Source organism: Centruroides vittatus, unplaced genomic scaffold, assembly GCF_030686945.1.
Source record: "Centruroides vittatus isolate TY-2023 unplaced genomic scaffold, ASM3068694v2 contig_250, whole genome shotgun sequence".
NCBI lineage: Eukaryota > Metazoa > Arthropoda > Arachnida > Scorpiones > Buthidae > Centruroides > Centruroides vittatus.
The window spans coordinates 1,214,143-1,241,539 of NW_027121584.1; the positions used below are offsets into that span (position 1 = coordinate 1,214,143).

Below are 27,397 nucleotides of genomic sequence, written 5' to 3' on the forward strand. Positions count from 1 at the left end.
ATGTAAAGTCGAATAAAATGACTTAAACTTGATTTTTTATTTTTCCATATACTTTTTTGACAAACGACGTATAATCGAGAACGACGTAACTCGAGGTATACCTGTAACAATAATCTATAAATGAATAAAACAAACAAGACTTGATTATTTTAAACTTACTTTTGAGATAAATATATTAAATCTTAATAATAAACTTGAATAAAAATACATACATAGTATATGTTTTAATAAAAGAATTTTTGTACATAAAAAATCTATAAGAATTTTATTTCACAATTTATAATTTATGTAAAATCATCTAAATATTGAAGGACATCAAAATCAACTATTCTGTAAAATAAATAAATATATTAGAAAGTAATTTTAAACTATAAATTTTGATATTTTAACAAAAAATACCTTCCAATATTTCTAATCAGGCTCAAACTGGCCAGGCATTTGTATTTTGGCAAACTAATTTCTTCTGGATGAGTAGAACATGCCAATAGTTGCAGTGATTGTAGAGAAGCAATCTAAAAATTAATTTTTACATTGAAATATCTAATTTATATTACATTGTATCTGGTAAATTGTATATATATTGATAATAATAAATATTATTTGTAATATGGATTCAAATAATAATTTTAAAAAATGGTTACCTGAGAAAATATAATTGCCTTTGGAGGTGTTTTTTCCTCAATAATTGAATAAAATATAGCTAACATTCTTTCTAAAGGAAATGATTTTGGTCCAATCAAATGATTTGTAAGCTGAAAATATTTAATTTTCAATATTAAAAAGTTTAAATAATTTTATAAAAACTCAACACTAAATATAAAATTATTTGTTTGTTAAGTAAAAAAATTTGGTACTATCAAAACCGTGTTGTTATTTGTATTTGGTATACTGGCACAATGAAGTGACGCTTAATCAACACTGGGCAAGTTTTCCATCTTTATTTAGTTAGATTGTCCTCTTTTTTTTTGTTCTCTCACGGGCATTTGGTGTTGATTAAGCATCACTTCATTGTGCCAGTATGCCAAAAGTAAAAAAATGTCATTAACATGTCAGCTGTGACTAGGGAATTTGATTCCAGTCGTTATTTCTAATCCCGGGATTTCAGGATTATACTTAGTCAATCCCGGGATCATTTCGGGATTTTTTATTTGGAATTATTTAGTAGCGTTTGCACCAACAAACGCTACTAAAATCCGCTGGCAAAACAAGATGGCTGACACATTGACAGGTAAAATGCACTGAGCACTAGGCAGGAAGATCTCACCCCGCATTCTTAACTCTGCAGTTACATAACATACCTGACACGTGTGACAGAGCTGTAGACTGTACATCAATGCTAGATATCATAAACACATCTGACACATGTTACAATTTTGTTTAATCGACTACAGAGTGTATTTGATCGTTAGAAGCTCTAAATTTTAATATAGATGAGTTTTCAAGCATATTATTTATATTCATTATTCAATTTAAATTGGATGCAACAACCAGAGGCTGGTGGGAGCGCTCGCTTAAGGGTAATGATATTCCTCCATTGAATGACTTATTAGAATTTTTGAAGGGTCATGTTAGAACTCTACAACCAACCAAAAGTGCTCTTGACTGTGCCAGAAAATCGATTGGTGCCCACGAAAATACAAACATGCAAAAATGAAGTATATTACTAGGTAACCCAGTGAGAACTGCTCGCCTATCATTTTAGTTCAAAATACAAGAAGTTTTATATTGAAATGATAGCAAGCAATTCTGTTAAGAGCACTGGCACTGAACATTTCACTTCATGCAGTCTATTTTGCAACTTTTTTAAAATAATGTCAATCCCGAAAATCTTGGGATCAGGAAAACTTAATCCCGAAAATTTTGGGACTAAAAAGTGGTCGGGATCCCGGGATCAAATCCTCTAGCTGTGACTGATATACAAGCGTACTCTGTATGTTAGTTGAATGGTGCATAAGCATGCAAATACACTCATTGCTATACTAAATTCAAATTTGTTATCTATTATTAGCTAGGATGAAAGGATGTCATAATTTTTCAGTTATGTACAAAAAACAAATGAAACATAAAACAAGTTTCCACATTTTTAAAATAAGTTTATATGACTGATATTGAAATTGGATCCTATTATAGTAAGAAGAAAAATTTTAAATAAAATATAGTAGAAGTTTGTTAATCTGACAACCAATAATCCAGAATGTCTGGTAATCCATTTCCATCCAAAAAGTAGCTGAAAATCAATCCAGATACTTTTCAGTGTGTGCCAGATAAAGCAGTTCTGCAGTTCCATCACTGTTGTCTCAAGACTACCAGGACATCTAACTTTTATGCAGTATAATTCAGCAAACTGTACATAGTCATAGTCTACACTGTATTGTGCTGAACAAATATTGTTTTATTGCAGTTAGCGGGTTTTGTGTTCAGCAATATGCATGAATAATGTATTTTCTTTCCCATGAGCCAATGCAAAGACAGCATGCCTAAAACCAAATTGCTCATACCCAGAGCATATGAATATGATACATGTGAATATGTATACAGTACATGTTCAGAAAATAATTATTATATGCACATGAATGTTGAGTTTGTGGAGTAATAAATTCATTAATATTTTTGCAAACTTATCTGATTGACAAACTTGCAAACAATCTTAACATGATGTAGTCACAAACAAAGCATATGTAAAAAAATCAAAAGCATATAAGTCTGTGCTGATACAAAATATACACCATATGTATGCAACATTTGGGTCACATAATTTATAAATTTTTTAAAAATACAAAAATATCCAGTAATCTAGTATTTTCAATAACCCAGCACTATTCTGGTCCTAATAACAAATTTCTACTGCTTTATCAAAACTTGAGAGTGAAGAAAGGCATTGCTGTCATTCTGATGATGACTTTTTTCATCATCTAAACCTTGATATAATAAAAAATATAAATTTAAACAATGTGATATAAAATAAAATTAATTATTTTTTTAGTTTTAAGATATCAGTTTTATATTATAAAATTTTTAACTTGTATTTGATAAATGTATTAGTAATATTTTATTTAAAATATTGTAGTTATGTATGTATATCAACTATACTGAACCACATATATCAATTATACATGCAGTGAATATTAGTCTTAAAAATCATTAAGAAGTATACATTGTATATGTAATAATTACTTAAAATATGAAAATGCATCATATTAAGTAAATTGTAGTCAATATCAATGTAAAAATAGAACTTAATTTTGTAAAAATTATGAAAAGATTTTTAGTTTTCATTTTAACAAATTATTTTCATAACCACAGAAAATATATTTCTCATAACTATGTGGAAATCTGATATAAAATTAATAAAAATATAGACAATATATGTCATACTTTATGTGTGTATATATATATATATATACACATACATAAAGTATGACATAAAGTATATATACTGTATATAGTATTTTCTCCACTTACTCGTTTTTCCCTCTTTTTCTTCTTCCGGGAATGTTTTTCTTTTTTCTAGAAATAAATGTGATATTTAACAGTTATTAAGAATCATCATCCTATTACAGATACTTCTACTTTAAAATAAACTATAAGTGTATATGAATATGATACAGAGTTAGTCAGGAAGAGAGGAAAATATCTTGGTTCACTGTAAGTAAAAACTTCATATGAACATGAGTATTATTCTCAATAGTTTCAGCGATATAGCTGTATGAAAGTTGCTTACAATACAACAATAATGAATGATAGGCTACATTCAAAACTTGAACCTCAATACACTTTACAACTCATGTCTGAACATAATGTGTTGTTTCTCTGACTTAGTAGTGGTCATCACTGCTAACTCAGAAGCAAAATCCAAGTCTCATTGCAGCATTTGGAAACAGATGTTGGACATGCTAATAGTGATAGGGATGTAAATCAAAGTAATGTAACTTATTTGACTCACTCAATTGTAAAGTGTACTGTAGTTCAGAGTTCAAGTTTTAAACATTTCTTTCGAATGATGTGTGTTACACACATCATTTATTATTTCATACAACTGTATCTCTGATACTACTGAGTATAATACCCCCTATTCATACCAAGATTTTTCCCTCTTTTCCTAATTTACCCTGTATTTTAATTAAATAAAAAAATTTATTATACTGCTTGACAATTGCTAGGGATCAGTGAAATTTTTTGACATAAATAATAGCAGACATTGATTGAGGAAAAACTACATTTCATATATAAATAGAGGAACTGAAATATCTTTATGACGAATTGGCAGGCATTTCTTACTTTGGAAAGGAGCCGAACAACAAAAACAAGCAACATAGAGAGAGCATCATGCCTCAAGTTGTCCAACAACTTGTCCACAATCGTATGCACTCAAATGACGATGTTCAGGCTACGGCAACTAATACCTATTTTGTCTTCAACTGAAATATTCCACTGAAACTTGACACTATCATCTTCTAACCTTTATCGTGTTATCCTTACAGATATAAATTTTACACAGTGATAATGATCATTGATGAACCCATTTTACGCAAACTATACAAATTGCATAACAGTGCTGCCTGCAGATCAGTTCAAGGAATTATGTTCTTAGTGGTAGTATTTCACAGAAACTAGGCTACTGTTCCCTAGTAATTGTCAAGAAGCAGTATATTATATAAATTCATCAAAAATTATTATTATTATATTTTATGATAAAATAAAAAAACTGAAAGATTTGTGAAATTATTTAATAAGTATTTAACTTTAGGTAACTTTTTACTGAGAAACTTTAAATATATTTAAACCTACTCAGCAAAAATAATAATGTAGAAAACATATTACAAAAAATTATCAATCATTAAAAATATTGAAGGTAATTTTTTGATCAGCAGTTATTTAATAATCCATACATAGTAGCAATTTCTGAAAAAATGAATTTTTGCAATTTTTACAGTAAAATTGTGTTTTTGTATTAAAACTAAAGGTTTGTTAAAACTAGATAGTACTTGTCAAAAATAACACATGTATTGCACTCAATATTTGACTTTCAGAATTTTTAAAAAATAAAAATATTTATGTCAACTCTAATAACCTTAAATAGCTTTGCAAAGTATAGTTATCCACAAACGTTTTCGGTCCCTTAGGACCTTCTTCAGGTGGGACTATACTTTGCAAAGCTATTTAAGGTTATTAGAGTTGACATATTTGTTACTGCTTTGTTTCGGAAGATGGATTTTATAAAAATATTTTTAGGCATATTATGTAATATCAGATTATTATTTATAATATTTACACATATCAATGTCAGTTGAACAATCTGGACAACAATCATGTCAACTACAAGTACCCCTTGATTAATGCAGTTAATTAACCTTGCAATGTTGCTACATTAATTAATTATAATAATCAATAAAAATAAAATATGATCATGTGTTAGTGAGGCTCAAAATTTTTATGTATACCTGATAAAATACATACTGTAATTTGATACTTTTGTGAAGGAAATCAACAAATGTGAGTTTAATATTTGTTGAACAGGTTTAGCAATGTTTATTTTTTACAGAAAAATGTATCTATAGTCAATGGAACATTTTCCAATGACATGCTTTTAACCCTGTAATGTGATTTTGACTCTGATTTTAATAGAAGTACACATGAACATGCATGTTTCTATTAAAATCAGAGTCAAAAATCCATTAATTGATGCATGAGAGATTCTAAAGTATTAAACAATTTTACAAGTTGTATGATTTGTTTTAAGCTTTATGTTCTTTTATAACTATTCTTCTTTAAGCTTAATTCTAATAAGTCCTAAAATACTTAAGCAAGAATTGAACTAAAGAAAACTAAGAATTTTACAAGTGATTTTGATGTAATATCCTTTAAAACATTTTTATCTTTACATTGCTTCTTCTTCATACATGCAATGTTGTTTGATTTCCAGATGATCATCACTCAAGTCTCATGCAATTCCAATAGTTTATGAGCATTTCCCATATGTCCTTAAAACAAAGATCTTTACAACAGTAACTATGATACTGTCAGTATGTTCAAATCTATTAAAATCACTAGTGCATTTTGACAAAAATTTCTTCCAAACAGCTTAGCTCTCAACAACTTCATGTCACTTCTTTCTGAGTCAAGGAAGTTTTTATTGCATGTTTAATAATGAATTTTTTCCAAAATTCTTGAAGAGTAATATCGGAATCTTGTTTCATTATAGCTTTAGCTGCTTGTAAAAAAATTCTAATAAAATACACTTTGAAAGATGCAATAATATCTGTTTGTATTTTGCAGTGAAGTGGTAACCAGCACATCATCACACAAGTCATTAAGTGTGTTAGGATGACCAGGATCATTCAAGTAGCAAAGAGATCTTTGAAAGATAAATTATTAGCTTTATAATAAACTTTAACTGCTAGACAAAAATAAGAATCAACCAGTCTTCAAACACAGAACGGGTGAACTATTCCTTTTTATTTGATTTCCAAATGATTGGTAGAGATTGTTTATTACACCCTCTTAAGGATGTAGGGTTCTGGGTTTGACAAATTGATTTCTGGTCTTATATTTAAAGTCTTATATACTTCAACACTGCCTCCAAGTAAGATGGTTAGGAAATCTTTGGATGCTATATAGCAGAGGTGAGCAAGCAAGAGTTCAGTGGGAGCTGAAATGTAGGTTTTGCAAAATGCATGGGAGCCGCAGTTCTGTATTGTCATGGCGGATAGTATGATAAGGTGCGTGATTTTATTGTATAATATAAATATAATATAAAACAAATATTGAATTTTTTTAATAAACATATTTTCACAAAATTATAAAAATAAATTTGTAAAAATAATGATAAAAAACAGAAATTAACACTTTCAGCAAGAGCTGCAAGTAACTCAAAAAGAGCCGCATTTGCCTATGTCTGCTATATAGCCAAATTGTAATTCTCTACTTTTTGCTAAAATGTTCTAGATGGAATTTTCTTCCCATATAGATCAGTTTCATCCATGTTGAAAATTATCATAGTTACTTTCTGTAATTCAGCAGGAAATTTAGATGTTGCATCTATGACTGCACTCACAGCTTGTTATTTTAAGATTTACATTTCTGCTTTAGATTTAAAATTTTCAAAGTACCCTTTGTTCACTGTAAATGTTGCAATATCCTCTTTATATTTTGTTTCTTTCAGCCATGAAAATAAGCTAAGATCTTAACCCTGATATTATTCATACCAATTGGAATTCACTTCAGATTACAGTCTTTTATCTCAATTATAACTATACTTTGACACTGTATGTAGTATGCTTAAAGATACAGATGAAATTTTACCTTTATCATGGTATCATCCACTCTGGCCAAAATAGTATGTACTGTTGACTCATTGAAGCTTAGCCCTCTACCAATCTTAGCTTTACTTTCATCATGTTCAAAATCTTTTAATTACAGTAGAGCATCGATTATCCGACTTAATTGGGGACTGGGGTTGGTCGGATAACTGAAAAGTTGGATAACCGAAAAGTATGAAAAATTATATTATTAGTATAGTGTATTAGGCCTGGTTTAAATACTAGTCTCCCTTTCATGGTCGAGCCAGTGCTGCCAGCTAAAACATGCAAAAATTTAACAAAAATAATATTAAAGTAGCCAAGACATAACCAAATATTGTAGCACCACATCACTAGCGAACATTTGAATTTGCCGACTAGAATGCGGTCAGTTAACCAATAAGTCGATTAATTGGGGGTCGGATAATTGATGCTCTACTGTACTTCCAGTTCGTGTCTAAAGTAACCAACCACTCTCCTTTTTTCTTTTTATTTTCTTCTATAACACCATTCTTTATCTTAGGTACAATGACAACAGGTATATATTTGTACATATAATCAAATAAAAAGTTTAGTAATTTGTTATTTGCAAACATAAGAAACACATCTGTTCTGTTTAAATGGTAACTGTGCAAGTACTGAGTCTTGTATTGAATGAAAGGGAGTGAGAGAAGACCTGTGATAATCAAAATTTTGAATATGTAGTTCAGAAATGATTGCAATTAATTTAACTGCATTAATTAAAAGTGATGTTGATCAAAACCATGTTAATCAAGAGATACCTGTATTATGCCTGACTGTATCATTTTATTCACAGAAATATTAAAAATTTTTAAATTAAAAAAAAAAATAACTCACCTGAAATTCATAACTAAGTAAAATTCAAACTACTACTAAAACTAAATTTAATCAGAAATAAAACATGGAAATATGCTAATAATTTTAAAAAGTTAAAATATATTTCAAAAATATTTCAAACCTTCACAAAATATTTCTTATCAGTCTTTGGTGAATTATAAGATGCAAGATAAGAAGCTATGAGTAAAAACTTTGAATAGAAAGGTAATTCAGTAGACTTTTTGGGTATTACATGTTTAAAATTTTTCATATCAATTTCCTGTTTTTGACTAGAGGAAAAAAAATAATATAATATTTATTTAAAAATATGTAATTAAAAATTATACTTTACATTATATTAAACATACAAAATCATGAGTTAACTCAAAATGATGATAACTTTTGAAAAAATGTAATATAGTAAACCCCTGCTAACTTGGACTAATACAGGGTGAAGGTTGTCTGAGTTAGCAGGATGTTCTCTCTAATGACACAAAAAAATGAAGATGTGGCTATACAGGATTGTGATCAGCTCTATACAGAAGCTTTACTGAGCTGAGATTATATTGCTGAATTTATTATTATAGGAAATGAACTAAAAAAATTTCATAACAGTACAGCATACAGCAATGTAAAGTATTTAGTAATTTACTGACTTCTGGATATCAAAAATACTCATTAATTATACTTTCATTATAATTATAATTACTCGTAAATTATCATTTTTCTGTTGTCAAAAAATTTTAAACTACTGTACAATTTTTCAAAAATTTGTCAAAGTTACATGAAGTCCAAGTTAGTGGGAGTTTACTGTATAACAAAACAATAATTTTTTAATCGTTATTTATAATTAAATGAATAATTTTATTTAATCCATTAATATTTTTAACACAATATTTTGAAGTCTGTATGTTCCTAAATACATGTAATTGTACAAAACTCCTTAACAGCTATTTCTTTTTAAAAAGAATTTATACAAATGTAATGTATTTTAAAATAGTCAACAACACAGAACAAGAAATCAATGAGTAGTATTGCCTATTGATTTTAGGAAACATTGCTCACTTGTAAATTATTTTAAAATTATTAGAATCTGCTGGCATTAAGACAACTATTTTCATATTAATCTTCATTTTAAATTTAAAAGAATTAATTGTGATAAGCATATTTACATTATATTTTCTGATATATTTGTTTTCTCAATTATGACAATATAATTATTTTATATTAGAGCTTTTGATTGTTATTTTGAATTTATCCTCAAATAATTTTATCTGGTTTTTGTATTAAAATAAAACAAAAATCAATACATGTAAAATATGCAAAAACTAAACATTAAATTTTTCTTATATGTATGTGGTGCACAATGTCAGACTAGAAGTATTTCAAACACAAACAATAACACTTTCTGTTTAAAATTTCTTAGCTAGAAGTACTGCTTTTTTGAATATAATCTGCAGATTGTTTGTGTATAAAAAAATGAATCTGAAAGGGATGTGGTTTAAAATGCAATTACAAAAATTCCTATGGAGCAATGGCTGCTCCCACAGATATGGGATATATGATGGTATGATCTATGCAAAGGTTTTATTTTTATTCTAACAAGTTTATGGGTTGTATGCCATCATGAATTATATGCATGAAAATATGGTGACCCTTAACTAAAATTGCATAAAATATGAAAATTAAATATTTTTCAATCTATGCATTTTGAATAAATTCATTTTAACATTTGCCAACCAAGATTTTTTTTTAAATATAAAATAGGCTATAATGTAATTTTTAAAAACATTAATTTATTCAACAATTCATATAAATTACAAATTCAATAATCCATTAATATGAAATTTGACGAAAATGAAATACAGTAAGACCCCGCTTAACGCGGGGGATGCATTCCTAGACAACAAAGCACTAAATAAAGCAGAATTAAACGAGGCCATTTTAACACAGAGTAAATAGGGAAAGGGGAACATGTGACCAAAAATAAACAAATTTTATTTTAATTTTAAGTTATTTTTATATTAATTTGCATAATAATATATGTTAAATAACACACAAACATATGCACACAAAAATCTAAAGTTCATTTTTTGTGAGGATGGTCCTGGCTTTTCTGAAATTCTTGTTTTTTGCAACAAAGTCGTGTAGTTTCATTTATTGCTTTTTTTTCTTTCCTTAAGCAAATGTCAGTAGCAGAAGATTGCATCCAAAATGCCTCATCTTGCTTTTGCACTCCTTTCGAAATCTGGATCATTTGCTACAATTTGATCAACAATTTTGGTTATCATTACCAAACTTTTACTAAGGAAATCTGTAGAGAAATTCTTTAGGTTCTTCCTTTTCAGAATCACGATTTCCCAGTTCTACATGAATTCCTTGTTCTGCAAGTTCTTGCCTACAGTAACTCCTCGATATCTTGCTCATCTATATCTCCTAGCCCTTCTGTATCGATTAGGTTGACCAAATTGTCAACCTAACGATACAGCAATAGGCTCTTCTCGTTGAGAATTCTTGGATAACTTCAGCCATAACTTCTTCCACACTTCGTTCATGCATTTGTCAGTTAATTCTTGCCAGGTGAAGTCGATATTTTCTTTGGCAACCATGACGTTATATTTTTTCCAAAATCACACAAAACAAACAAATTTAAGGGAGATACAGGGCTATGACAAATTGCCACCTTTTGCTGATTGGTTCGTGTTTGGGAATAATCGTATTATATATGAATCAATGAAATGCTCGGATAATTTGAATTGGTGTAAATTTTGAGCTTTTTTTAGGCTTCAAGCAGACTGTGTTATATTGAATCAGCGTTAAGCAGAGTCTTATTGTATTTGTATAATTAATTTCACATTTAAATATCCAATATTTAATGAATACTGTGATTACAAACGTATAATTTTCAATATCCCTTTATAATGTTATTTAGCAAAACCAAAAAATTATTATAGAGAGAGTTATTGTTATAGTGAAGATTTTTTAGTATTACTTGATAAAAATGACATTTTACCATCATCATCACTAATCTTACATATTCTGTTTACTTGTTTTTGAAAAACATTTAATTAAAAAATTGTATCTAATTAATTTCATATTACAGACTTTTAATTTATATAATATTTAAATATTCTCATTTTCAAATTTGCCCTAGTTCTATTATCTCACCCTTCTGAAAATATTACACACAATTATAAAAATATTTTTTTTTTAAGGAATGCTTTTTCATCTTTATTACATCTTTAAAATATTTGTTTTTAATTAAAATGAAAACAAAACAGCATGAGAGAGACATTTGTATCCAAAAGTTTTGCAAGACATGAAAATCTATCTTTTTGTAACCAGGTTTTGAGTTATAAAATAGAATCTTCAATATAATGTAATTTACGTTTCTGTATAAAAAAAATACTAATTGGGTAGGAAATAAGCATTTTAGTCTGTTAACAATCATTATAGCTAGGACATCTAGGCACCAAAAATCATATAAATAGTAATAAATTCATAATTTATATGATTTTTAGTGCCTATGTGTCTTAGCTCTATAATCAAAAAATAACATAATTTCTAGTATTTTAATATACTATACAGTATGTGAAAGCCATAATTAAGGGTAGGGAATGACTATGATTAACCCTATCACTTAATCAAGTATCCGTTGTAAAACGAATCTTTCGGTTGTCATATAAGAATGGCTAAGTTGCGAGCGGTGGGGCGGAGGGACATTCTATCAAGTGGGATATTTTGTATTGGAAGCGATGATCGCTAAATCACCTCTTTCAATCAGGTCTGACACCAGGTTATCAGTTTTAACACACGCAGATAACCATGCGTATTAATCTATCTGTGTACGTGTGATATAAATGAATTATTCTAAGTCCAATTCTAAATGAAACAACAATTATATTTATTAGACTTAACTAGAATAATTACAAAATATATACAGGATAAAATTAAACAAATGACCTTCAATTAATAAAAGAGAATAAAATGCATGGAGATTAACTAATATCTAATGATCTAAAAATAATCTATTCATGCTATATCTAACACTAGACAGAGAGAGTTGAGTTTACAACCATCTAACAATTATAATACCTCAAAGGTTTCTTCTTAATGATAAGTATGGCGAATTCAGATCAGTTGTATCTTTTATTATGTGGTCAGTTCGGTTCATGGATTAATCTTCCTTGTGCTGCCTAACTACACATAGGTTCTTCAATTCATTATTTTTTAAAAACTCCGTTCCAATCTTTTAAGAACAAATTCGAATGATCTTCGAATTCGTTCTTAAAAGATCGGAACGGAGTTTTTTAAAAATAATAGAATCCAGCAGTTTAACCTGAAGAAGGACACGGAAGGCGTCCAGAAAACGTTCGTTGACTTGAATTAATTAATTTCACAACGGTCACAGGCACAAGTGAGTTCTAGTTATATTTTATACAGGTCCTTTTTTTTATAGATACAAAATGTAGTAGTAATCAATCAACCCACTTTTGATCATAATAATAGCAATTGCTTTCTCATGCATAAAGTCAATTATTTTTTAATACAAATAAATGAAGAATATGTAAAAGTATATTTTAATAACGATTTCTTGCAGCATAATGATTGACTATTCCAGCAGATTAGACTAAGCATGTAGAAAAAACAATTTTGAATAATAGTATATGAAAAATATGACATTGCAAATTTTGTAATATTTTTGTTTGCCAGTTGTATGTAAAAAGAAATACATGTGTGCTATGGTTATGTTAAAATTCAACAATTTAACAAACACCACTTTGGTAAAATTGTGTACTAAGAGAGTTGGATGAATTAAGATAAAAATAATGTTAGTAAAAAATATATATTTTATGATTTCTAAACTGTTGCAAATTTATGAACTTTAATTAAAATTATTTTGCATACAATTTTATAAATTATTATTATTAATATAAACATTTTTTTGTTTCATTTATTTACATATTACATTATAGTTTATTTACATATAGTAAATAAAACAAGACAAATAGTAAAATTTTGTGACATTTAATTATTAAATCTACAAGACAAAAAATTATTTTTGAGCTATGTTAGTAAAAATTATTCTTAAAACATCATTATATCATAATAAATTAAAATTAAATTTTAAAACAAATGTAAATATTTAAAATATAAATAAAAATTATCATAAATACCTTGAAACTTCTCTTATATAAACAGTATTTAGTGAATTCTTTAAATGTGGTTCAATATTTTTCCACAATTTATGAACATCTGTTGTGCTTGCTTAAAAAACAATGTTAAATCTCAGGTTATTATTATAACACTCACAGATCTGTAAATTTTGAATTTAAAAATACATGATAATATTTGTTTAAATTTATATTAGTATATATACTTGGAATAGTCTAAACAAACTTTTGATTTTCATTTTTGTGTGCATTTTATCAAAATATGTGTTAGAGTCAAAAATAAACTAAATTTTTTACTCTAGTACTCATAAATATAGGTTATTTTAATAATCCAAATATTAATATTTACAGACGATTACCTTCAAATAAGCACCTTCTATAGCTACATACTTCTGCCAATGTTCTTACCGCTTCTTAAAACAGTCTCACATCCCATTCTGCATTATCTCGCGTGTAATGACTGCAATCATCACAGCACTTTTCATTACTGCTGATTTGAAACCATCAACTTTCAACATGGCTTTTATTTTGATGAAAAGAAAAAAGAAGTGAGTAAGGAGGCTCTGGTTGTACAGTTATCTGTTGTTTTGTCAGATATTCACTAACTAGAAAAGTATGATATACTGAAATAGTGTTGTGATGAAGGACACAATCTTATGCTCATCAGAAACAAAATTATTTTTGTCTCATTTCATCACTGAGATGACTGTAGAATATTAATGTAGGACTTCTTGTTAATGGGTTTACTGTTGGAAACAAACATGTAATGCATTAAGCTTACAACAAAAAAATGCTACAATGAAATGAAGAGATGCTGAGATGATTGCACTCAAGGAAGTAACACAGAATAGGCCACTGTTTTAATGGGTACAAGTTGTATGAACATTGATAGAAACGTATATTTGCAGAAGGTGATCTTCTGCAAATATTCACTTACATATTATATTACACTTATATTATATTACACTTACAATATAAAATACTGTATATGTATTTTAAAAAAACTTACTACTCACCTTCACCTAAATTAATATATTCAATGTATTTAGGAAAATTTAAATTTGCCTAAATAAGAAGAAAAATATGGTTTTATATGCATGATTATATAGAAAGTTCAAATAAAGATTTGTACACATTAATTTATTTATGTTAAAAATTCATTATATATAAAATTAATTAATTAATTAAATTAACAAATAAACGTACAATTCACAGGTCCTACATATATGCAATTTTTAGAAAAAGTACAAGCAAATTTTAAAAGATTTTGAAATATTTTATTGTTTGATTGTTATACTTCTAATAAAATTACAGGTAACCAGAGATATTTAGGCTACAATTTATAAACTAGTAGATTATTAAAAAAAATTTTTGGATTTATTATATGTAAAGATAGCAAAACTATTAAAATTATCTTCATAAACATTTATGGAGATTAATAAAATGATTGAGCTTGAATACTGTAAGCTTTTTTTTTTCTGAAATTGAATCTTACTAAATTTTATTATTAAGTCTTTCTTGTAAATTCTTTCTTGTTAGATTACAATTTTCTTTTTTTCTATAAAAATGCCTACATTAATTTTCTTAGAAATATGATCATCATATAAAAAATAAGCAGAATTTCTTCTGATTAGTATTTGAATAAAAAAAATTAGTACCTTAATCTTACTGGTTCTTCATTTTATTGAAAAATATATAATTTAGAAATACTTCAATTTATCAAGTCCACATAAAAATGCAATTTGTCACTTGTACCATTTTATTTAGACACACACAACACACACACATAATTTATTAATTTATATATATATATATATAAATTAATAACATATTAAATTGCTACTAGTTAATTACATGTAATTAACTAGTAGCAATTTAAAATTTACAAAATGAAAATGAAAACTTACCAAATATTGTAGTTCTTTCAAGTTTCTTGTAACTATGTAAAATACTCCTAAAACCATTTTCAGGTATCCTCTGTAAAGTTCTTCAGAAATATCTGGTGGACATTGAAGGGCCATGATATTTAGAAGTTCATCTGAAAAATATTTTATTGACAAAACATAATACATAATTTGTTAGAAGAACTAATTTTATTTATTTTAAATTTAGTATACAAATAAAAATTACATTTTATCTGATGTTACAAATGGAAATAAAAATATCAGTTTCACCAAAAATGAATTTTCTCTTACAGTGAGAAATCTTTACTCTGCTATCTTCATAATTATAAGATATATATATTTATGGGCAATGATTATATGCATAAATGCACTAAAAATAACTATAATAATAGAAACTTTTATGAAAAGATGCATTGATAACCAAAACATTATCAAACATCAAAAAACATACAATATCATATAATAAAAAAATTCTACCATTTTTTTAAAATTTATAATCAAATTTTTAAAAAAATCAAATCATTTCAAGTAAATAAATAGCATAAAATTTTTAAGTTTCCAAACTAAAACACATATAGTAAATAAATGACACTAACTAGTGTCATCATTAAAACATATGCAAGTTTTCAGTAAACTTATCTCACATTTACAGATATCCCTCATATAACACAATTTGAGAATTCAGGAAATTGTCTGTACAAAATTTCAAGTTTTTAAGTGCAAACTCCACTATTCAATATTTTTTTTATTCCAGTAAGCATACACATTGTCTCAAATTTGATCATAAATTTTACAATATTTAAATTTTCAATTTGTTTTGTGCCTTTCATCGAGTTTACTTTAATGAAAACTGATAGAACAATTTTTCCCCCCTTGTCCTAGCTTTCCTATCAACCAAGTATTGTTGACATTGCTTTCAGAAATTAGCATTTAAGACTGTCACCATGTTTTGGTTTTATAGATTACTCTTTGTATTTAGTAAAGTTTATTTAAAGATTTTTAGGTAAGTATTACTTACCTATGGTTTAAAATAGATTAATAATCATTTGTAAAAATGACAAGTTAAATACAGAGGTATATTGGTACTCAAACAATTCAATATTTGAATACAAATTCTGGTGAAAAATAATCTAGTACTTGAATGAACAAACGAAGGCCCCCTAAAACAAATTTTTGATTAATAACGTATTTTTATTTTGTCATACATAATAATTTTTTATGATAAAAATAAGAAAAATGAAGATGTTGCTGATATTTTTGATGAACAACAACAGAAAGCTCAGATGACAATACTTTGCAAAAAAATCACCCTTGTTTAACTAAAATTAATATTAATGCATAATACAGTCCTTTTAATTGTGACTATTAGTTAATTATTGATTGGAAATTGATTATCGATTAGGTTCCAAAAATTGACAAAACTATTCTATTCTTAAGTAAAATTACACTTCACTCTGACACCGGGGATGAAATACTAAATACTGAACCTGTTACCGGTGTAATTTGCGTGAAAAATCTTCTTTCCGCAAACGTTTTCGAGCTTTCCAAATACCTCGGTTTTTATTTAAATGTCTACGTTCCTTTTTTCGAAGTGTTTCGTTGGAATATTTTTCTCTACCTGAAGAAGAGCTATTTGGAAAGCTCGAAAACGTTTGTGGAAAGAAGATTTTTCACGCAAATTACACCGGTAACAGGTTCAGTATTTAGTATTCTATTCTTTTTCTTTACTAAGTAATAAACATATTTCTCTTAGTAAAGAAAAAGAATAGAATAGTTTTGTCAATTTTTGGAACCTAACCCCATGTTTTGTATTAGTCCTTTGTTTTGTGTAGCACGGATTTGCATAACACAGCACTTTTTTAAAACATAACTACAGTCTTATACGAGGGATACCTGTATCTGGTCAGAATCACATTTTCAATAAATTTGTCCAAAATCATAGTGAATTTGTTAATAAATATAATTAAGAATTCTGTTGGAAATATTTCCCATCATTAATTAATCAATTTAAATATTAGTTAATATTTCTACTTAATTAATTAGAAAATGTAATTAAATACCATTAAATACTTTATTTGAAATTAATAAAGCTAAATAAAATTGCTATATATGTTTTTTTACATACAGTAGTTCCCTTATCTGTAGTTTCAGTTACCCATGGTCAATCATGATTCAAAAATGTTAAAAGGAAAATACCAGAACTAAACAATTCAAAGTTTTAAATTGTACACTGTTCTGAATAGCATTATGAAATTTTGTGTCGTCTCACTTCTTCCCATTCAGATATAAATCACCTTAGTAACCTTAGTTTTATTCTAGTCAAGCTGTTCAAAAACATTCGTTGTTTTTAAGATATTACTCGAATAAAACTAAGGTTACTGAGGTGATTTATATCTACATTTTTCCAGTTTGATTTGTTACTTTTTAAGCAGTAAATATTACATTCAGGATATGAATCATCCCTTTGTCAAGCATAATGTTGTAGACAGTATTGATGCTGACAATTTGAATATTTCCAAGAGAAACCATAAAACTCTTTAAGAGAATGGTGAAAGTTCTTGATTTAAATAAAAAAGAAAAACCTCATTCACACAACTATTTTTACAGTATATCATTATAACTGTTCTATTTTATTATTATTTATTGTTGTTGATCTTCTGCTGTGCCTAATTTATGGATTAAATTAGGCACAGTATCTTTTATCATAGGTATTTATAACATATACTAAAATAAAGGATGAAGATTAAGAAGTTTAAAAATTTCCATTTCTGGACATTAAGAAATGATAGTGTTACAAGAAAGAAAAAACTGCAAGAAGAATTTCTTGGGAAAAATATATGACAAACAAAAATGAGGACACTTCACTATATACTATCCTGTACAAAATAAATAATGCAATAAAAAAATACTGTAGCATATTACACAATAAAAAACTAATAATCATTAATCATTACACTGATTAAATAACAACACTAGTTTTTAAAATAGTTCTATGTAGTAATTCTTAATAAATCTTATGAAAAAATTAGTAACTGCATTCAATAAATTGATTTACAACAAACCTTTATTGTAATCAGGAAAATGAATAATATATGGTTCATGTGTAGTTGTACTCTGTTGAAATTTTTCCCAAACAATTTCTGAGATTAAAATTACACATACATTCAAGTTAATCTAACAAAAAACAAAATTTTTTAGTATCAAATGTTATGTCAAATTTAATTTTTCATTAAAAATTTATTAAAGTATTTAAATTTTTGAAGTCCTCTATTAATCTTAATTTGTTAAACCATCTTTCTATCATAATTATTTACAATTATCTGTATACATAATATAGCAAAACCAAAATGTATTGATCCCAGATTATCACTTTCCCAGAAACACTGTTCAATTTCTACAGTCCTTGAATAAATCCTAATTAAACTATAAACCCACATCAATGGTTCTGCAATTTATTATTTTTCTGCATTTATTAGTCAGAATTTCTAATACTGAAGAATGTTAATCTAGGACTTTTAAGAAAGAACAACATTGCATACACAAATATTCATATGAATTGGCAGTATAACAGCAGTTGATGTTTTTTGAGTGGGGTGTAGCAAGATGTAATTTGGATTCTATACAGTTAGCTATTTGATACTGCAAGCATCTTATCTTCCAGCTTGTTATCTGGAAAGTAAGAGATGTGTTGCGATCCTAGTCCAGCTGGAAAAACCTGTCTGTGTGCATGTTACCAGATCTTAATGCTTTTTGATGACAAAATGTTATGAAGTTTTCAATTATTGTAATAGAGATTTAGCAACTTTCTACATTCCCTTTAGTGATAAAAAAAAAATTATTGTTGATATAAGAATTTTCTTACTTTTGCTTTGGTATTTGATGATTCTGTATGTGAATTTTCGATACTGCCTGTGTGAATCATTTCATTTCATTTCATATTTTTGCTTAATTCAGTACATAATATGTGGTTCAACTTGTGTTCAATCCTTTATAGTGCTTGATATTTTTTAATCTAATTTTTCCTCCATATGGTGTTTCTTATGAAATAAGTTCAGATTCCAGAAGAATGTGTGTGCATTATGTAAGAGGTGAAGAAAAACCAATGTAGCTAAGTGACTAAGCCTACCATCATCAACTCTAAATTCAATTAATGCAAAAAAATAAATAAATAAATAAAAATCAGAGAGTAGGCTGATAACCGTGGTATATCAGCCAAGAAAAGGAAGACAGCTAAGAATCAACTTAAAAGCTGAAAAACTATTTTTTTTCTTGGTACCGTAGCTCTGAGCATCAGGTATTCTTATTGATGCTTCAGGAAAATTCTATCAAAATAGATGCAACAATGGAAATTGAAATATATTTCCTGCATTAAATGACTGTATTGCACACTTCTACCACAGCCTGGTGTTTAAAAAACTGCCTGGGGAGTGTGCTACTACGGACAATACCAAAGCTAAAGAACACTGGTTTAAAAGGTTTCTGAAGCAGCTGGAAAGTACAAGGCCTAGGACGTCTAATGAAGATGAAACAAGCCTCTTTTACAACTGTCTACCAGACCAAACATTGGCATTGAGAGGAGAGATATTCTGCAAAAGAAAAACAATTCAGTAACAAGTTGTGTAAATTTCTTGGGTGTTATAAGATTTTATATTATTAATCAAAATACAGTGGATGATCGGATAATGAACACTCTTGCAAAAGATTTTTTATGTTCAGATAACAAACACCTCACAGAACAACACAGAAGAAGCAACGTACATTTCAGCTGACTTTGTATAAAGAATATATTGGTAATAGTTTGATGGTTAGTTCACATGCATCAGTGGGTGAGATATATACTGAATAGGACACCCCCATTTTAAAAATGACACTTATTAGGGAAGTGTCATTTTAGCTAGTAGCTCTAAAGTTGCCAGTCTGCTTGACAGGTTTTTGCTATATACAGGTTTCATTATAGAGAGGTTTGACTGTATTAGCATTTCAACTGGTGTTTTCATTGTTTTGCAAGGAGGATGCATGTTTTGTTTTATTTTAAAGCATTATCTGTAATTATTGAATAAAGAATAGCACAATACATCATGATAATTCAGTATGTTGGGTTTTACTACTCCAATTCCCAACATACTCCAATTCATAACAGATATCAACGAAAACAAATTCGGCCTCGAGATCGAACTCGAACAAGAAAATGATAAATTTATACATTTCCTAGATTTATCTATACAGCTGGATAGCCAAGGAGCTTTCCACACTAAGGTGTACAGAAAGCCTACTTACAACCAGATATTCATCCCATGGAACTCGCACGACCTGCCGGCGTATAAACTCGCAGCATTCAGAGCGCTCGCCGTTCAAGCACACACACACTGTAGTAGCACCCAAGACGAAAACGAAGAGATGAATTACATCATTAAGCTAGCTAAGAAGCACGGGATCAGTCACAAAGCCCTCACTAGCCTCACCACGACACACACTAAGAGGAGAAACCTCTTAAACACTGAGGAGTTTACGTTGATGGACTACAGAGCAGCACTGAGCGGCATATATAGACGTATAGGAACCGCTACAAACAAAAGAATAATATACAAACGGAGTCCCACTATATACCAGCTGTTAAGAGCTGATAAAGACGCCCGGACACTAACTCCCTCTCAGGAGTTTACAAAATCCCGATTACGGACGCACGGAGGCAGAATAAATTATTTTACATCGGTGCCACCAGAAGATCACTCAAGGAAAGGCTGGCGGAACATCAGAGAAACACAAGAAACGAACAGCCTTGCACAGCGCTGGCGACTTATGTCCTAGCAGATCCCCAGGAAGTCCAAGCCGAATGGACCCAAGCAAGACTAATACAAACAGTTCGTAACATAAAGCACCTACGTTATACAGAGGCATGGCATATCTACAAAGCTAGCCAGAAAGGACAATCCATAAACTTCTGAGAGGCTAGTAAAATATCTACGGCCTGGCGCTCAGGCGACACGTAATCGCCAGAAAGGCGGATATGCAGAAGCTTACGCAAGGATTGAACCCGCCGGTTATAGTCTCTGCACAGCTCCTACCCTTCCCTCGGCTATATGAGATGTTTGGCACGCACCGTATTCTTCTGTTCGTATTTTATTTTTAATATCCCCACGAGGCATATATTATTATTTTTCACTGTTTGTTATCTATTTTTACATTATTCTCATGTATTGTGTTATTTAATACTCATCAATGTAGAGATGGCGCACGCTATTCTATTTAGATGTTCATTTAAAAACGTTCCAAACGCTTGTTCGTTACTGCTAAATGTTCTTTTGTTCGATTTTTTGATGTTCTATCCTGAAGAAGGTCGTTAAATACAACTGAGTTAGTTTCTAATAAACATGGCTGCTTATATATAAGGTGTTATGAGTTTTTGTCTTGATAAGTCACGCAGTCTATGATGAGCTTGGATCATGTAAAAATTCAAATTGATTTGTCGCAATAGAATCAAAAATACTACAAAAATCTTAGAATATATGTTCTTAATCTTCAATGTTTCATAAAGTTTCATAATCATTTTCCAGTATAGATTACATAATTAAAAATTTTACTTACTAATTCTTGAAGTTTAAGAAAAGAAGACAAAATTGAATGATTAAAATTTCTAAGAATTTCTGCTTTATCTAAAATCTGTAAATTAAAAATGTTCAAATTAATAGATATAAAATATAATTAATAATTAAAACTTTATAAATAATTTAATACAGAATTGTTATATACAACATTAAAAGTTTACTTCTTCAAATCTTTCTAATCAACCTTTTCTGTTCTCTTAGGGTATTGTATCATATGTATGTTTAATCTAAGTACTTTTGGGTTTCTCAGATCATTATTAGGAACAAAAAGCTGTGAAAAATTGCAATATCAAATTCAACCATCATCAGCTTTTAAATTCTTATTGTTTCAAGACAATGTTCTCTTCACAAATGACCCTACAATTTTACGCCTCCTGCCAAAAAGTATTTTACTCTCTTTTCTGTTAAACTAATTTAAATTACTGAATCAGTTTTTATGCTTTCTTTAATCTAACTAGTTTCTTATTATCAATCTCTCCATAGCAGGTACCAAAGAATCCTCCTCCTTAGTATTAACCTTTCAGCAGTGAGGGACGTATATATACATCGAGGGCAATCACGTGGCAGTGAGGGACATATATATCCGCTAAATTCTTTTGGGGGTATCGCCAAAAACTACTGCCAAAAAAAAATTCACATAAAAAATGAATTATGTAACAATAAAAAAAGACTTTTCTTTACTAGACATAACCGTTTACAAATACTTTTTCTGAAATAGAAATGAGAAAAATTGTGTGAAAAAATACTTTAAAAATTTTCCAGGTATATTCTCCACTACTAAGGGATAGAACCATACCTGACTCTCCCACTGCTGAAAGGTTAACCATGTTCAACTCTACATCATTCTTGCATATCTATGTTTTCTCTACACTACAATCAAATGCACATCATGCAAAATATGGATATACAGAGGAATTTAATATTGGATGATGATCAAATTTAATACAGCAAATTTTTATAGCACTTTTTACTTCTCACAATGCACTGGAAAGCCAAAAAGTACTTAAAGAAAATAAATGAATGGACTTAAAAAAAAAAAAAAAAACAGAAAAAGGTAGATTGTTAGATACAATATTCTTTCTTTTGATAAATATTTAGTTTATATGATTGATATTCATTACATAATTAATTTAAATTAACCAATTAAAACAATCTTTAATATTTTAATAAATAAATTATTATTATTCCTTTTAAAAATATCTGTGATTAATTTTATTTTTTTTTATTTGGTACATATTCATTTAATAATAAATATGTAAAAATAATCTAATATTTAACATATTATTTACAATATAATTATCTAATATAAGCAAAAATGTAAAATGCATACTTTTGATGTTGAAATATTTCAAGAAATTAATGTATATTTATAATTTCATATTATAACATAAATTTTCAATTTCTTTCGTCTATTTTTAAGTTTCATAAAATCACACTCCTTATAAACAATAAATATAATTGTTTATACAGTAGAGCGTCGATAAGTGGAACGTCGGTAAGTGGAATGGCCGGAAAGTGGAACGATTTTCAGTCGGACTGTGTCGTGCTGAATCGAATGTTTTTGATACTAAATTTACTTCTAAAGTATAATTTTCATGTTTTTTATATTCTTTAATATATTTATTTTGTTTGTACAAAATGCAGAAATAATTTTTAACAATACGATAGCTTCGATGATTATTATAAAAATTTTCGTTAGGCTTAAAATCGACGAAAATTCAACACGAAGCGACACGCAACAGAGAAAAATTTGAACATCGGACAGGTTAATGTATTTTTTTGTACAAAGTCGGAAACTGGAACAAATCATTAACTGGAAGGACCCCAGTCCCCAATTGGTTCCACTTATCGACGCTCTACTGTAATTTTATTTAATAAAATAATATATTCCAAAGTTTCTACTTTATCTTAAATAAGATTTAAGAAAATTAAACTTATGATCTACTTACTATATATAAAGTATCAGTGCAGTTTGGTATTAATGTTTTCAATTTATATAAAAAATCACACATATCATCACAATGAAAAGATTGAAAGTTTTCTTCACAATTCAATAATTTTGAAATTGCTTTCAAAACACCTTCAAACAAATATCGTGGTGTATGCATTTCTATACAATTTATCCAAATATGAAAAAGCTGAAAAAAAATTTTTTGAATTAATTAACTGTTCAATTTTAAACTAAAGCATTTAATTTTCTTAGTATACTTAACTATAAAAAATATTCTTGGCTTATAATTTGTTCCATTACATAATAGATTATTAAAACATTAGCATTCTTTGTACATATCAAATTACACTAATCTATACAGATATCATTGAAATTTCATTGCAATAAAAGGAGTTCTTGAAGAGTTCACATATTACAAGAAATATAAAGCACACTCCAAATCTTTTTACAAAGGTTCAAATGTTTAATTTGAGTAATTAAAAAAAAACAAGAAAAAAAATCCTCACCCTCCCATGGGACAACATGGCAGTAGGTAGTCAATTAACTGGGTTATCGAGGCAAATGAGAATGGGCTGCAGTTATAGAATTAACCAACTGTAATGGATCTCTTTATTGGTTAAAACTTTTATTTAATTTATTATTAAATAAAAGTTTTAACCAATTTTTATTTTTTAATTTTATTTAATTTATTATTAAATAAAATAAAATTTTAAGCATTTTTTGTTGTGTTTTTATCCTTTAAACGAAAATAATAATAATAACGTGAAAGAATACTAAGAAAGGAAACAAATAAATTATTTAATGGATATCCACTATTGTTTATTTGATGATAATTTTCTGGTCAGAGGCTCATAATTAGTGGTCCTTAAAACTTTTCATGACAGCTTTAGGATCCTAATTTCACATTTAATACAAAGTTTTGAAATTATAAAATATTTTTTATAACTTACAAAATCCTAACTCTTTTTTAAACATTCAATGCAGTTAGATCAAAATTATTGCACAGGTCATGGATTTGCCATTTCTGACTTCACTAGTAAAATATATCTTAATGTTTTTGGCAAACTAGAGAACAAAAAAAGTTAAAACATGTTTTTAGGTTAGATTTTTATAATTTATTTGATTAAACGATCTTAAAATAAGCCACATGAATTACTAACATACAAATAAAGAAATATAATTTATAAAAAAAAGATATAATTGTCCTTAGGGAGACGATGATAAATTTATTTTTTCTAACTACATTTTGGAGACAGAGATAGATAATATTGCTATCTTGGAATAATTAAAGTAAAAGTCAAGAGATTATAGATCAAAAAATTCAATAGGATTAGTTTGTATTTAGATAAAGTTTTCTAATCAATGATATTTTTGTGATTTAAAAGTTGAAAATTATTCAGTTTAAAAAGACATATAAAATAATTTATCTAAATAAAATACCTGTAATTGCTGCATAATAGTTTTAACTAACAGTGTTTTACCAGTAGCTGCATGTCCATAAATAAAAATACTCTGGGTAGCAAAAGTACTGGGCTGAAACAACATTAAAACAAACATTCATAAATACTTTGATTAGCAAGTTATTTTTTTTTTGAAAAATTAAAAAAACAATGACAATGTCATTAATTTTCATTACTTAAAATGTAATAATACTGTAATTCCTTGATTCTAAAATACAATATTCTAAGTTTGGAATCAAATTTTACAACTTTTTTGCATATGAAAGAAAAATTTTTTAAATAATCAATTTTATGAGCTTTGTTTAACAATAAGTTTAAAAAAAAATTGGATTTTATTCTAGATAAATAGGTTGTAGAGAAATAATATTTCATAAAATTACCTGAATCTGTAAAGGCAGATGCAGATGCAGATGCACACATGTGACACAGAAGCAAAAAGTGGCAACCAAAATCACAGAAGAAAAGTCATACTTGTGGCTAACCACTTCTTAATTTTCTAAACATATGAGTAAAAAGTAAAATCCAAGAAGGACAAAGACAATTTCCATAGTTATTTGAATGCCATATTTTTAAATTAATTTCTTTATTTCATTAAGAAAAAAAATAATTTAAGCAATTAATACATGTTTATGAACTATTTCCAAGTTTTCTATATCAAGATCTATTTTTGGATTTTCCCCCATGTTAAAAAAATCATGTGGTATCAATTCGAAATGTCCATTCGTGTGAAGTGAATCGGTATTACTAGTGGCTGCTGGAAGTATATTGATGCTGCAAATGCCGAAAAAGTTGGATTGGAGTCTATTTTCACCAAACTGCCAAGCAGCACAACAACTAATACTAATCATTGCCACAAACTTGCCATTTTTCTTGACATACCACAGTTGTGCATCCACTTAAATCTGATTAATATGTAATATCAATATATAAAACTTACAGGACCAAATAATTTTAATAAAATTTCTGTTTGTTTCCTTCTTGAAATAACTTTTTTAAAAATATGCATTAATTTATCTTCATTGTAGCTCTTCATATTTTTCTTTTATACTCTGTTGTAAATCTGAAATTATAATTATTAATGAAACATCTTATTTAATAACTATGTTAAAATTTATTACAAAATATAACTTTTAAATTAAGTTTTAAGAAACTACAGTGTTTCAAGTTTGATTTTTTCACAATTGAATGATTAAACTAGAAACAAATTATTGACAAATGCACACAGGCTACAAAATTATGATAGCAATTCAATGTTAACAGTTGATTCCACCAATTATTTCCATTGACTCTGACAATTACCACAGACAATTAGTCGAGCCTATCACCGACGCTCGTCGTCATCTCAAGTTTGTTACTCGTGTGCATCAGTCTGGTATTATCTTGTTAATATGCTAGAATCCACTAATTGTAATCATTTTGAAACTTGACTATACTGATAACATTTTTTCATATTAAAAATAATTAACTATATGTTTAATATTTTCCACTAGATTTTATTACAGAGATTCTGTCATATCATATAAAGAAATAGATTTGTAAATTTATGGACATTTGCTGTTTGTTTTTTAGTGAAAACATCAATTATTACAAAAAATTTAATGTCATTGATGTAACAAATTTTCTGCAACACAACATAGCACCCACCTCTAGACAAATTAATTAGTTTCTGATTAACTTAGCCATATAATAGACCAATAATTTGGTAAATTGTTTGATTTAACTAATAAATTGGGTTTAGAGATGATGTCGAATATATATCACTCAAGAGTAATAATCTATGACAATCACTACTCCCCGCATAAAAAAGAATTAAAAATTAATACGCATATAAAAAAATATTACAATATTTCGAAGCACTAAATCTTCCTTTTGAAGAAATGCTTTGTCTTCTGTCCTTCTCATACCTTCGAAACAAACATTTTAATAATTTGTATTAATTGTAATATTTTTAAAAAAATAATTTATTGCGATTGCGCCACCACCGAGGAACCGTATTTTAAGTTTTTACATACCGAGGCGGACGAAAAGTCTCGATAAAAAGGACGACTCTGCCGGCGGGAACGATCCGTTCCCAAAGGTAAGAAGATAAAGGCAAAGCGTTTCTCCAAAATAAGATTTAGTGCTTCAAAATATTGTAATATTGTTTTATATCCACATAATTATTGCCC

General features: G+C 28.0%; 2 protein-coding genes across 2 annotated transcripts in view; one reads left to right on the forward strand and one right to left on the reverse strand.

The window, feature by feature from the left end:
• LOC136971406 (rhodanese domain-containing protein CG4456-like) overlaps nucleotides 1-27,397 on the forward strand; it is a 47,212-nt gene that overhangs the window by 5,374 nt on the left and 14,441 nt on the right. The window lies entirely within an intron of this gene.
• On the reverse strand, nucleotides 210-26,269 carry Orc5 (origin recognition complex subunit 5). The gene is made up of 13 exons (XM_067265860.1): nucleotides 26,167-26,269; nucleotides 25,210-25,302; nucleotides 23,768-23,956; nucleotides 21,799-21,873; nucleotides 18,276-18,387; nucleotides 15,217-15,347; nucleotides 14,326-14,374; nucleotides 13,313-13,403; nucleotides 8,278-8,425; nucleotides 3,463-3,507; nucleotides 642-752; nucleotides 400-512; nucleotides 210-330 (listed from the first exon to the last, which is right to left on the reverse strand). Exons 1-13 carry the CDS (start codon nucleotides 26,260-26,262, stop codon nucleotides 285-287), a joined length of 1,299 nt encoding a protein of 432 aa, XP_067121961.1. The 5' UTR covers nucleotides 26,263-26,269; the 3' UTR covers nucleotides 210-284.